Source organism: Centrocercus urophasianus, unplaced genomic scaffold (assembly GCF_019232065.1).
Source record: "Centrocercus urophasianus isolate 14NV4802_14NV808 unplaced genomic scaffold, USGS_Curo_1.0 seq_17, whole genome shotgun sequence".
Taxonomy (NCBI): domain Eukaryota; kingdom Metazoa; phylum Chordata; class Aves; order Galliformes; family Phasianidae; genus Centrocercus; species Centrocercus urophasianus.
The window spans coordinates 9,515,382-9,529,347 of NW_024884722.1; the positions used below are offsets into that span (position 1 = coordinate 9,515,382).

General features: G+C 44.5%; 1 protein-coding gene across 3 annotated transcripts in view; it reads right to left on the reverse strand.

Annotated features, from left to right (window-relative positions):
• Window positions 1–1,975: 1,975 nt before the first annotated feature.
• Window positions 1,976–13,966, reverse strand: part of MXI1 (MAX interactor 1, dimerization protein) — a 51,526-nt gene continuing 39,535 nt past the window's right edge. For all 3 annotated transcript variants that reach the window (XM_042818564.1, XM_042818566.1, XM_042818565.1), the window contains exons 4-6: window positions 7,007–7,121; window positions 5,628–5,799; window positions 1,976–3,857 (exon numbers count right to left, since the gene is read on the reverse strand). In XM_042818564.1, coding sequence (XP_042674498.1) covers window positions 3,694–3,857; window positions 5,628–5,799; window positions 7,007–7,121 — 451 coding nt within the window. In that variant the 3' untranslated portion in view covers window positions 1,976–3,693. The remainder of the gene's footprint in view (window positions 3,858–5,627; window positions 5,800–7,006; window positions 7,122–13,966) is intronic.

Below are 13,966 nucleotides of genomic sequence, written 5' to 3' on the forward strand. Positions count from 1 at the left end.
CTGGGGAAAACAAGACTCTTCCAATTAGTGAACAAAATGGTGAGGCCAAGTATTTCTTCAGTTTCAACAGAGCAACACAAAAACATGGGCTACAAACAGGGAGCAGAGAACAAAGAGCAGAAAAGGAGAGGCTGGAGCTCAGAGCCTGGTAACAGACACAAGTAAACAAACGGAACGAAAAGAAGATGACAAAACCTGGGAAATGATCCATGCGTGCAGTCAGCCCGATTCCTGTTGACCCACAGATTTCTTGAGACAGACAGATTTGTGACCACCTTCCATCAGTGACATGCCTCTAATGGAACGGACATTAAAATGACCTTCAAGTGACAACTCATCACAGGATAACCGTGACAAATGCAGCCAGATAGTCATCTCCACCTTGTGTGCAGACACAAGATGACATACTGTAATATGCTTGTGTCAAAAGAAGGAAAATGCTGGATGGTCTTTTTAATGGGTTTGTCCGTAGCAAAAGGACCCATCAGAGATGTAATTTGCAGAGGGAAGGCTTGGCAGAACGAGCTTACGAAGGAGCCGAGTGTGTGCACGGGTGGGTGTGCTGCCTAAGAAAGCACATCTGATTCTGTTTCATAGGAAGAGGCACCGTGTTCTTGTAAAATTACCTAGGGAATAGATTTAGGGCTTCTGTTACACTCCAAACATAAAAGTAGGCCACAAAACAATAGCATACAAGAAGAAAACCATAAAAAGAATCTCACTCTATTTTGCAAATATAAAAGGGAAATGCGACTCCATGCCCACATTACGGCATTCCTCCGGGTGAAAACAATCTGGTGGGTAGACATCTAGGGCCAATAAATCTTGCTCTATGGATTCTCTTACAGCTAAGCAGTACGAAGGACCATCTCGGCTTTCAAAAGATGAGAAACTTGTCCTTACAGAAGTCCAGGTAAATGTCATCAGGTGCCCTTATGTTGTCCACAGATGCCACCCCACCACTGTAGGAGGCCATCAGATTGGTCAGGCACGATCTGCCCTTGGTGAAGTCACGATAAACTCATGTCTCCCTGCTACATTTTCCCCCAGTATCTGCAGCTGATACCAGACTCCTCCAAGCCCACAATGGTATAAAAGGTGGGAGATACTGGCCCTGACGCATGCAAACAAACATTTCAATCACATTTACTCCAACCATAGACGCATGACAGTTTTATACCAACTAAGAGAACAGAGCAACTCCTGAACTTTAGTATTTCTCAGGTGTAATAATTCTTTCCCTAGTGGCCATTTAAAACAAACAAGAATAATAGGAAGGAAGAGGTGCTGAGACAGCTAAAGAAAAAGGCTGTTAGATAAGTAATTCCCACTGGAATTCAGCTGCACAGCACCAGGGCTGCCAGTGATCAACACTTTCAAGTAGAGTAATAATGAATAAATGAAGTCAGGCTTGCTAGAGCTGAAGATTCCTCTTCTTCATCACTACCCCAAACTCCTGTCATTCAGAGGTTATATGGGCCCCAAACAAATCTGAGCAGCACATTCTTCTTCCAAAACCCTTGGGCCCTATTAATTAACCTAGCACTCAATTCAGTCTGTGACAGACTCCTGTTCCTTCCAGGTCACCTCCCAGAAGGAAGAACAGATGTACTGAGCCACTGTATTACACACACATAAGTGAAGATAGATTTAACAACAAGCAACCCGATCCAGACATAATAAAGAAATTAAAAATAATTAAAAAGAAAACAAGCACACCAAAGAAACAGAAGCTTATAGCCATGGAAAGATTATTTCTCTACTCAAGTGTATGTGCTGTGCCTCCTACAGGGGATGACACATTTTGAGAAGAGCAGGGAAAACACCAGGATAGTTAAACACAGGCAATTCATCGTAATGCACAACTCGACAGCAGAACCACTCCAGATCTTCTCATCACGGGATCAAAGGGCACAAGAAGAACAAAGTGTCAGCTAAAGTGATACGAATGACCAAGATGGAAGAACACAACTCATTTCAGATACAGAAATGTTTAATGGCGTTAAAGTGCTACTTTAATGGGGACCATATGCTAACATTTAAACACAATTCCACTGCACTGCTAAATATGGTTGTTTTTATTTATTTTTTTTTTATTTTACCTTTTTGCCCAACCCTACCTAAAACAATAAAATAAAGTCTAAAGGACTGAAATTAACAACCCATTCAAATCAGCAATAAGTTATGAATTTTATAAAGCATTTTTTTCCTCTTCTTTTCTTAGTAATGAGGGGTAGTTAAATTACTTAGGGATATACAAAGTTTCAAACAATGCCATAGGTGAGAACTCTATTAAGGTTTTTAAAACTTGGAAAATGAAATAATCCTGGCCATTAAAAAGACAAAAAATAAAAAAGCAAAGCCCTCAAAGTGCAGGTTAGAACGCTCGTCTCTGAGAAGATTAGAAAACATTTGCTAGAACAGCTCTTAACAGCACCTGCACAGGTGTGATGGCAAGGCCCTTGGGAACAGGACGTGCAGTCAAAAACATTACATTAACGTGAGAGACGTGCTGAGCTTAACTAGGTTAACTACTGGACTGGAACTTCAAAAGTCAGCAAAGGGAATGATTCTAAAAAGAAATTTGAAGAAACCCTCACCAAATCTGGCCTTCTGCAGCTAGCACAGCCTCCATCCACTGTGTGCACGGCAAAAAGCATCTTTGCATTTCATTGGGTCAAGTGCTTCATCAAAACAGAGATCTTCTCGTGGCATAAATTCATATAAAAGACATCTAAGGTTTTGTATGGACAAGCTCTAAAAAGACGCATCAGACTTGGGGTGTTTTCTCTCCCAACACATTTACAAATGTTTATCAAAAAATCTCATCAAATAAAAAGGTCATAGTGGCTCAGTATCTGGGCATGACTTTCTGGCATATCACCTCTTCTGTGTGCTGGTTTCTTTCTGTCCTCAGTTGGCTGTGTGCCGGCGTATGGGCACGCATCTACCGGGAGATCTGCTGTTGGTGTCACAGCCTGAGGCATGACACAGCCCATGAAGTGCTGGTAGATTACAAGTTGTACCCCTTGCTTTAGCCACGCGTCAGAGGTACTTGCTTTTTAAATGACGTCCAACAGAAAGCTGAGCTGAATGGTATTCTTTCCTGAACATCTCTTTGCTGCCCCTCTCTCTGGGCACAGAATGAGACCTTAATATTATTGTTGATGTTGTTATCCCTAGGCTACTTACGTCCTCAAAAATTTCCTAGTACATTACAACAGCATTGGATGGTGATAAATTGTAGGACATGGTCCTTTTAGGACCACAAAAGCTCTTCAGAAGGGCCTAAATTAGGTTGTTCAGCCTGAATGCAACATACAAAATTCTGACATTTCCCAGATCTCATGACAGAAAGAGAGGGATGAGTCTCTAGTATCCTCTTTCAAACAAATAAATTCAAAACAAAGTGTTTTGTCACTAAGGTCTATATCCAGGTCCCACAGAAACAAATGGTTATCGCTGACTTCGATGGGACTACAGTTTGGTCTAACTTTTTGCCAGCAGGAATTGGAATTGGTAACGTGACCAAATGAATATGTGAGTTTCTTCCTTTACCCAAAAGGTTTTATTTACAGGTCTCTCCAGGACTAGTTGTCAATGTGTCATTTCTGAAAGAGGATACCGGCATCTAAGACCCACTTTGATCACCCCAGTGAAATCATTCACCCTGCACTGTCATCTCACTTGGTTCTAGGAAGCAAACGAGAGCTTGACACTGGCGCTGGAGTAACCCTCGTCACTCCCAATACTCTGCAAGCTGCTGTGATCATCAATGTCACTGATGCTGGTTGTGCTGATATTGTCCACTTCTCCATGGGAGAACTCTGTGCTTTCAACGTCCACTTCAATCTCTTCTGAAAAAAGGAAATGAGAGAAACACACACACATTAGCACCACAAACACAAACACCTGCTCCTTTCAGGTCAGCAAAGCTGCCAGGACTCCCTCGGTAGAGATGAGGCAGCAGTCTGGCAGGAAGACTTTCAATGCTCTTTCCTTGAAGTGAGATAGGCTGTGGACATGATTTATAAAAAGATAAGCTACCAGCCTGCAGTTTTTCTTAGGGAGTTTGCAAAGGGAGCATGCAGGCCACATCACCAGCATAGGTGGGCCATGCCATGCACTGAACTTGTTATTTTATCTCTGTTCTTTGGAACTGTATTACCCCAGCGTTGGGGAAAAAAAAAAAAAAAAAAAAAGAAAAAAAAAGGATAAAACAGAGCATAAGAGAGAAAACAGAGCATGAAGTTAGCCTTGTACCATGCTACTTGCTTGGCATCACTTTCTGAAAGCTGGGATCACAAATAGAGGGCATTATCATGAGGATTTGGGTTATTTTCTGATGGGAGAACTAAAAGCTTAAATCTCTTTTTGTAAAAAGGAATTAGAAAGCAGTAATCTAGTCAACCAGGCATCTTGGTTTTCACAACATTTTAAATTTTCCTTTCCCCCCCCCCCCCCCCAACTGTAGATTCAAACACGAATTATATAGGGTGCTTGGCTGTCAGTAAACATTGAAACACCTTCTGTGCCTACCTAGGATCCACAGCTGACATGTTTCAAAAAAGAAAATTATTCAAATTAATTTAGCTATTCAGATGACCTCTATCCAGTTTTAATTGAGATGAACGTATAGGAAGCTTGGAAAAGAAAGGGAGGTGGTGGCAGAATGATTCCTGGAATTTTAAGAGTCAATTTGCTTAGTTCTGTTTGTGATTGGTTACACCACAGTAAGCCTGAAAACAGGAAAATACACTGGAGGGAATGAGAAGTTAGATGTTGTCTTGCTGCATGCTTTTTTGATGCCAAAACATACAAAAAAAAAACCAAAAAAACAAAAACCACATATATTCCATCTTTGACAACAAGTATTTGGCTACCATCTTGTGACCACAGCCGTTTATGTTTTTGTAAGGAATGCTTTCACTTTTTAAAGAGCTCATTAGAGAACAGGTCACATTAAATGCCATAGGAACCTGTATGAGTTGACAAAAGCAATGCTTCTTCCAAACTATTTAATTAATGCAAAAGACAAAAATTTTCATGTATGCTATAGAATCATAGAATCCCTACAATTGGAAGGGACCTTTAAAGGTCATCCAACTCCCCTGCTGTGAACAGGGACACCCACAGCTCTATCAGGTTGCTCTGAACCCCATTCAGCCTGATCTTGAATGGCTCCAGGGATGGGCTTGCATCACATCTCTGTGCAATCTGTTCCAGTGCCTCACCATCATTCACCATAAGAGACTTTTTCCTTATACACAATCTAAATCCCCCCTCTTTTACTTTGAAACCATTTCCCCTTATCCTATCATCACAGACTCTGCTGAAGAGTCTGTCCCTTTCTTTCTTGTAGCTCTCTTGTAGATACTGAAATGCTGCTATCAGGTCATCTCAGAGCCTTCTATTCTGCAGGCTGAACAGCCTTGATTCGCTCAGTCTGCCCTCGTAGGAGAGTATATGTGTGTGCACATGTATGTGCATACGTGTGTGAGCAAAATCAGTAGCCTAAATACCAAAGGTCACAGAGAAGGGCATAGTTGAGAGACAAGAAATGGATCTGCCTCGTGCTCCCTCCTCTCAGAGCTCTGGAGATTCACCAGCAATTCAGAGACACCCACCTCGCTCAGAGTCTGAACGATCAGAGGAAATGGTAGATCCAATGCTGTCCATTCGTATTCGCTCTATCTCCTGAGGACCCTGTAGTTGTTCCAGTCTTCTCTTTAGAAATCTTTGTTCTCGTTCCAGGTTCTCAAGCTGGTGTTGGCTTCTTCTCTCAACCTCTTCAAGTTTCTGACATGATCAAATACATCTCAGTAACAAGTTTCATCCTTTTATCTTTCCCTCCTACCTCTATTGCCCAGCCACCTGCTTTATTTAAGACATTTTGAGATCCTAAAAGGATCTAAGCTGCAAGAGCACTGAAAGAAGCTGCCTTCCAGGTTCCAGAAGCCTCTCTTGGCAGTTTCTATGCTACCTCTTCACAACTTTTCCAGTTTCCAAACCCGGATAAATCATGTACATTGGTATCAAAAGGCTTTGAAGACAAAGCCTCTCTAAATGAAACTAAGTGTAGCAGCTTGTGGGTCATTCTGCATGGGTTCAGCCACCTGCATTACCAAGAATGTCCACAAAGGGGCCTCAATTCCCTTAACCAAACCAATCTACTATTTGTTATATCTCACTGTAACATAAAAACGTGCCCTGGGAGCTCCGCATTCCTTGCTGCATGGTTTAGTAGGATTTCTCAGAAACAGTTTTCTATTTAGTGAGTGATTTACATAACCTACTACAGATTTCTTTGATCACAGCTGGGAAATCTACCAGGGCACTGTTCTTTGTTTCCTACAACAAGCACATTGCATAAGGAGGAGTCATTTCAGGCTAACCCCGTCCCTCCAGCAGTGCTTTTTCTCCTTCACCACCCGTCCTCCCTCCCACTATCCTGAGCTACAACAAAGGATTCCAGCTTTTTCCAGATACTGGCAACGTTGTATTTTCTTTTCATGCTTCACTCTGCCAGAAGTGAAACTAGAAAAGTGCTGGGCTAGCTGGCTGCTTCACGTATGAAACTTCAGTAAGCCAACCCTGTCTCACACTCTTGAGGTTTTGTGCTAATGCTTCAGCAATGGAAACTTACTAGCACAACAGGAAAAAAAAAAAAAAAAAGTAGCATTTCCCATCAAAGTGGAGTTACTCAGCGGTAAGCATGTTTTTCTTCTAGGAGCTTCTGCTGTCAGTGGCTGACCACAATACAAAACAAGACCTTTAGTCTAATCAAACATTTTCATAGCTAACGGAGTTCACCGTGGACTCTTCAAACAACGTGGCCTGCCGTAATGACTAACAATTAAATAGGGGGCAACACTTACCTAATACATCTATATATTAAACAAAGGTGCTAGTATCCTTTAACACAAAACCATTCTCAGCAGCAAGAGAGAGCAACCGAATTGCACTTCCAGTCAGATGGAAAGAAGCCGGGAAAAGCAGCTCTTACCTTGATATGTGCTTTGGCTTTGTTCAGCAGGCCAAGCGTTGTGTGCCTGGTGCAGTCTGGTCCTAGTGGTATCAGAACTTTTAAGCGTTCTAGACACAGGCGGAGGTGAGCTCGGCTGCAAGGGGAGAAGAGGATCAGAGTTAATTTCCTTCTCTGTTTCCATTCTGTGAGCCACTTTTCATATTTCCTTCCCTTCATGCATCACAAGATTCCCCACAGGTGCCAGGACGAACTGCCACTAAGCTATTTACACTGCAAACAGCATCTGCTCACCAATACCTGCACGATTGCTAACCCCTGACAGACACTGTTTATTCTCTTGCTGTCTGAACTGATAATCTGATTCAGTGGATGAACTTTGTGCAGACACAAGGCACAATCTGTACTAATATCTTAGGGGTTGCATTTCCCTCGGCTGCTTGCTGTTGTGCTGAGAACTTTGTGAGAGCACTTTCAAATGACTGCTACCACTGCACACTTGTGCACTGTCAGTTCAGGGTCAGTTCAGGGACATGCGCTACGAACCAATCCAAGCAACATTTCTAACATTTCTTTACACAAAATTTGAAAGAGCAAAGAACAAAACTAGTCAGCCTAACACACCCAAACAATCCCTGCTGGCAATTAAATGGCCCAAGCACTGCACTGGGCCCAAGTCTGAAAGGCTGCTGAGGTGCAAGGTCAGAGGGAACAAGAGAGCCTGAACCCCTCCTCTGGGCAGCCTGCTGACCTTGTATCGCTTCTCCAAAGAGAGTCTCAAGCACAACAGCACTGCTGATGGTTTGAGCCATTTTCTGCAGAATGGGATATGTGGGGAAAATGGTTTGGGCAGCAGTGGCAAAGCACATCATCCTCAGGCTGCACAGGAAAGGAGACCCTACAGATCCTCCTCTGTATCACATATGCAGGAACAGACAGTAGATTTATGGAAAACTATCAAGCGTGGGTTGCCTTTTTCTCCCCCTCCCTTTTTCTTTCTCAGACATTAATGATTTATGTTTAAACTTGTCATCTCAATCAATAACACAATGACATCAGCTTCACCATTCACATGCAAGAAACACCAGTGGAAAAGAGTCCTGAAAGCCTATCCCAACCCCTGCTCATACACAAAGAAACCGAGTCCTAGCCTGATCCAACTCAATACAGGGGGAAAAAAAATAAAGAGCATGGACAGTTCATTTCCATTTGTTTTTCAAATTCACTATTTCTCCCAGTTTGAAAGGGGTGGGGGAGAAGAGTCTGTAATCAGGCAATTATGTCAGTGACAAGCAAGGATGATTAAGGGTGGAAGGGTCAGGGGTTTTGCTGATGAACTGTCAGCACGGAGGAGTGTTTGCTAGCAGTGCTGTAGCTGGGAGCTCCTCAGTATTTCTATTATAAATCTCTTTACAAAGGGTCCAGCATTCTGTCTCAAGAAGAGCCACAGGGCTGCGTATGACCAGCAAAGCCCTTGAAGAACATGAGTTTTTCATTAAACATTAACAACAAGGAGGGTGAGAGCGTCATAATAAAAATAAATAAATAAATAAATCAAACAACAGGAAAACAAAAATCACATCAATCTCATCTCTTCCTTCTGCAGACTGCTCTAGGGCAAACTCTACTAACTCTATTAATATTAAGCACACATGGCTAACATGAGCTTTCCCTTTTTGGTTTTTAGCTACCTAGAAGCTCATCTTCAACATGCAGACTGATCAACAGGAGCTGCGTGCGCTCACTGCAGGTGCTTTGCCCAGTGTGGTCAGCAATGGAACAGCAGTGCTGGTTTGCTGGCACTTGTCGTCCCAAGTGACACTGGGCACTGCCTGCTGGCAGAGCAGGGACTGAGGAGCAGGGCCAGCTCCATTTCATAGGTACAATAGGAAATAAGTTTGGGAAATCAACACCTGACCAGTTTCAGGTTTATCATGGTGCACTCCTAAATGCAGAGGGAAACGCACAGTGCATTTCCAATCTGAGCCCAAACACTGGGTAGAAGGGGAATGCCCTGCACCAGGAACCATGGTTCTAGGAACAGAAATCAGCGCGGAGTAGGAATGAGCACAGACAGGATTGCCCAAAGTTAGGTGGATGGCACTGTGACCTGCTGTGTCAAAAGGGTTATTTTGTGCATTTGGCAAAATCAACCTTGTCAGGCATCTGAAAGCTGTGTGCAAAAATCCAACCATTTAAAGAGAACAAATGCTGAAACTCTAACTGGATTGGTCTTGCTTCTGCCGCAGGACCACAGCACATCAGAGAAAGCAGCAGCACCCTGCAAACAGGGGCTGGAAAGTGAGCTCCAGAGCCTTCACACTGAGCCATCACATGAGCGTGTTGCTTTCCAAGGCTCAAAAGCATCAGAGCAAACTTAGCAGAGCCTGTTTCAGGGTGAGAGCAATCACAAGCCTATTAATCTTCCTTATCAAGTCGTGTAGCTGTACCTGGGCAGCCGTAATCCCAGAGTCAGGCTATAATAGGAATGCCTTTCCCACATGCTTACCTTCAACATGGCTTTGACACCACTGCAGGCTCTTGCCTGCAATGAAAATGCCAGCATTGTGCAGGCTCCAGACAGAGCCTGCCGGCTTTCCATGTAAACCTCTGGGTTATGCCAATATTTGATGCATCTGCCAATATCTGGAAAAACAAGCCTAAATGCCCATATTGTTATGTAACAGAGAAACAACACAGGCTGGGCACAGAGGGCTGCTGCCTCTCACTGCCCTGATCCCAGGAAGAGAAAGGAGGACAGGAGAACTTCAATTCTAGTTCTTCAACTAGAGGGAACTGACCCACAGCGAGCCATGGGGGGCTGCTGATGGGAGAGAGGGCATCAGCCTTTGAGACAACAGCTCTGTGGCTGTGTGCTGGGCACATGCTGCTCTCCCCTTTCCACCTTGTGCTGTGTGACAGCTTCTGACTGTATGTGAAGCATCTACTTCCAATAGCCCCCTCAGTTCTCCTCCAGCCTGAGCCCCTGGCCTCTCCCAGAGGAGCCTAGCCCTTGCTCCACATTGCCCCTGCTTGCACTTGGCTTTGCTTGGCTGCAGAGGGCTGTAATTTCACAGCCTGCTCTCCTCTGTGGCTCCCAATGACATCATCCTTTCTGATTATATAAGGTACTGGGAGGAAACCTTTATTTCTGCATGCTTTTTGCTCATAGCTTCAGCTGTCTCACTGCACAACCTGCATCCAAATCCCACTGCGGAAACCGGGCTCCCCACTGCCTGAATCAAAACTGCAGTGCAGGAAGTGGTTTGGGTGCAAATACATAAACAAATAAATAATTAATCCCCATTTCCTTCCCCCTACTCTGCCAGAGACATTTCTGAGGGGTAGCATTAGGAGTCAGCTCCGCACCACAGCCTCCTCTGTGTCTGAGGATTGCCTCGCCCCTGCCCCACAGAGCTGGGGGCATAGCTCCAAGCCTTGTACTTGTTGGCCACAAAGGGCCTGGGAGCCCACCTGCTCTCAGTGCTCGAGGAGCCTTTTTAGGGACAGCACTGCTGAGCTCAGCCTCTCTGCTTGAGTTGTCTCTCTCCAGATTGTAGCAGTGCACAGCCATCGGGTTCAAGCAGATACACAGCATCCCTTGAATCTGCTCAGTACCCCTTGGAGAGCCCAGCCCAGGCTAACTGCAGCCAAATCTACCAAGAGATCTCGGTTCCAGTCAGATTTGGGCAAGTCCCTGAATGTGAGCATCCCTGGAGAGACTGCAGCTGTTCTGCTGGTACAGGCTGTTTTTTTTTTTTCTTTCCCCCCCCCTCCCCCCCCCATCTTCTACCATTGGCAGAAGCAATGGAAACAGAGAGAAGAAAGTTTCTCTGCCTAGAAGTCATTAAACCACGTGCATGCTCAGCTCTGAAGCAGCACTTTACAGGACTCAGCACTACCCTGCAGCCAGGAGCTGCTGAGAGACTGTGCTGAATCAAGGCTGGAGCATGTGCAGAACACACACAAATGTGCACAGGCACACTAACACAGACACTGCCCATCTTCAGAAGATCAAGCCTCCCTCCCAGCAGGAGATGACCAACAGCATTTCAAAATGCTGAATTCCAGTTCTTACATGTTGAAAAGAAGAACATCTGAGGGAAAAGGAAAGCACTTCACAGATATTTCTGTACTATACCTGCAGGTCTATAGGGCCGAAATTCAACAATCAATTTCAGCTTGTGCTCAACATTAAGGATACCAAAGCTCAAGGCCCACTGAAGTGGGATCAGACACCTGATGTCCAAGAGAAATTTATATATATATATACAAAATAAACAATACAAAACCAAAAAACCCCAAGAAGCACTGAAAACATCAGCACAAGGAAGATCCTAAGATGAAAAAGAATATGGTCATCCTTCCCCTGTGCTCTCTTTCTCTTCACCTTTTCAAAGTCGAGTCCAATTTAACCCTGAAATTAGAAACCACAAACTTTGTTTAGATTTCAGAGCTAATAGATGGCTTAAAAAATTCAGAAGGGATCGCTGGTTAAAGAAAACAATTCCTGGAGCGACGCAAGTGACCCCACATCAATAATTCATTGGACCAGAACGATTTCGAGATAAAAGTAATGAGAAACACATGCAGAAACTACTGGACAGGGAAAATGGGGGAAAATATAGTTTCCTCCCATAAACGATTCACAGGTCAGAAACTCGCTTATCTATAGCAGCCATCACAGGACAACGGGTTTTGCCTTGTGCTCATCTCTAATCTTTCCCCTGTCCGCAGAAGGATCTGACCCCTGCCTTCACGTCTCCAGAGAAGGAAGAGGAGATGCTGCCAAGTGCCTGAATCAGAAACTGAAAGCCAGGCGGGCGCTGGGGCAGAGCCTGCGCTGCTGCAGAGCGTTATGTAAGCACTGTGAGCGCTGCGCTGCCCCAGCCTGCAGCAGCACGCACCGCTCACTGCGCAGCACCACCGGGCACACGCTGGGAAGGAAATCTGCTGCACAACGGCGCCGTAAAAGCCCATCTTCTCCACCTGCGCTGTGCAATCATTCATTCGGTCGGATTTTCCATCAGGTCTCTTTATGTAGTTATTTGTGTTTTGGTGCTCACTCCAAGCTGAACGCAACACTCGCTCACCGCCTGTGTTCCCTGCCATTCCTACCCACGGCTCCTCAGCGTACATGAGTGTTTGTATTGCAAATGTTAATAAACTGCATCATGAGAAAGTAATGGGGAAAAAAAGCCTCCAGACTTTTGTTTTTTGTAAGCCTATCATTCGGAAGAAACAAAGAAATGAAACTTGAGTAATGATAATAAAAAGCCTTGACAACATGCTGTACATAGGGATTCAAGGGAATGAAAACATTCTGCAGGCAAAACGTTGAGCCTGATCTTAACCAGATCAGATCTGTGTGCGAATGCTGAGAATTAACATGCATCTAACTGTGCTCTCAAACCAAGGGCAGACGAAAAAGAAACCACAAATTAAGAGGCCTGTAATTAACAGTATTAATAACAACAGCAATAATAAAACCAACAAATACATTGAGGCAATGCAGCTCTGCCACGTAACACGCTGCCCGACAGGCAGGTAACTGGTGCTGTGTATCTTGAAGCTTTTCCCTTTGAACTAGAGGGCTAAAGACTACACATTTAAATTAATACCATAATAAAGTGACCATCTGTAATCCCATGACTCCCAAAACTAGGATGCTGAAAAGAGTGGCAAAAGAAAAGCACTGAATACTGGTACCCACAGTAATAAAAATGAAGCTGAGAAAATATCCTCTCGGAAGGTGCCTCCTCTCAGCTGTTTGCTAGCTGACTGCTCATCCTTCCCTAACCTCTCTCATCTTCAGAGAGGCCAATGAGAGAGGCTACAACTCAGTAGTAAAAGATCAAGCATAGCAGCCTGCACTTCACAATGAGAAGGCGATGACAGCAGCAGAAGTGGCCATCTGCCCAGCAGAGGAACTGAGGTAAGCAATGCCTGGCATTTTCTCTCACCCCTTCATTTTCACCCAGCCCGAGCACCATGCTCTCAGCGCCTCTTCATCAGTTTCTCCTCTCCCCTCGCAGCTTCCCTACAGCTTTCTGCCTTCCTTTGGAAGGCAATAAAACTTGGGCAGTTGTTAAGAGACATCAAATAGCAACAGATGCTCTTGAGTAGAGTCTATTACAATTTATCAAAGTTAATCTCCCCCTGAAATTATATATCAAGGGTTCATTATTATTGATCTTGGCCATTACCCACAAAGTATTTTTTAATCCCCGGTGAATCTAATTAACTGAACTTCGGCCTCACGTAGCACAATACACAGCACTGCCAGATAAATCCCTGTCGGGCTCAGCTGTGCTTGCAACTGTCCTAAACCCTGCAGCCACCACAGACTGTAAATGCTCCACGTCCCATTCACTTTCTGACCTATTTGCTGGCAATACGGTCACATCCAGAGTCTCTTGCACGAGAGATCATTTGGCACCGACTTTCTGATTGTGCTCATTCTCAATGCTGCAAGTATCACAGTTTCACTACCTAGCAATAAGATATGGTCACAGTCCTGCATTTGTCTATTGAGGAACATGCAAAGCAAGCCTTAAACATCAACGTGCAGCCCACTCCAGTTAATTATAAATAGTCTGGTCTAATAAATCTCCGGCTTTCTTAAAAGGCAGTTAAAAATAGAGCCTTGCTCTTGAAATAGCCAACGGTGCCCTGTGCCCCCGTTCCCACTAATACTGGTCTAATCGCCGCCGGGGACACGCACTGCGCTCCCGCATGGTGACACCGCTCCGAGCAGAGCTCCATGCCACCAACGTGCCCATGGAGCAGCTGCGCCGGCCAGCAGCAGCCTCACTGCAGAGGCGGCAGTAACCTGCTTTGCTGCGACCTGCGGATTTTCAGCTTTACTGCTAGAATTAGGTCAGCGGCAAAGATAGCCGAGATTTTCCAAACTCGCCCACTATTCTTGATTGCGTTTGGAGGGTTTCCTGGCTAAGCACCACGCCTGTGGAAAGGATTGCC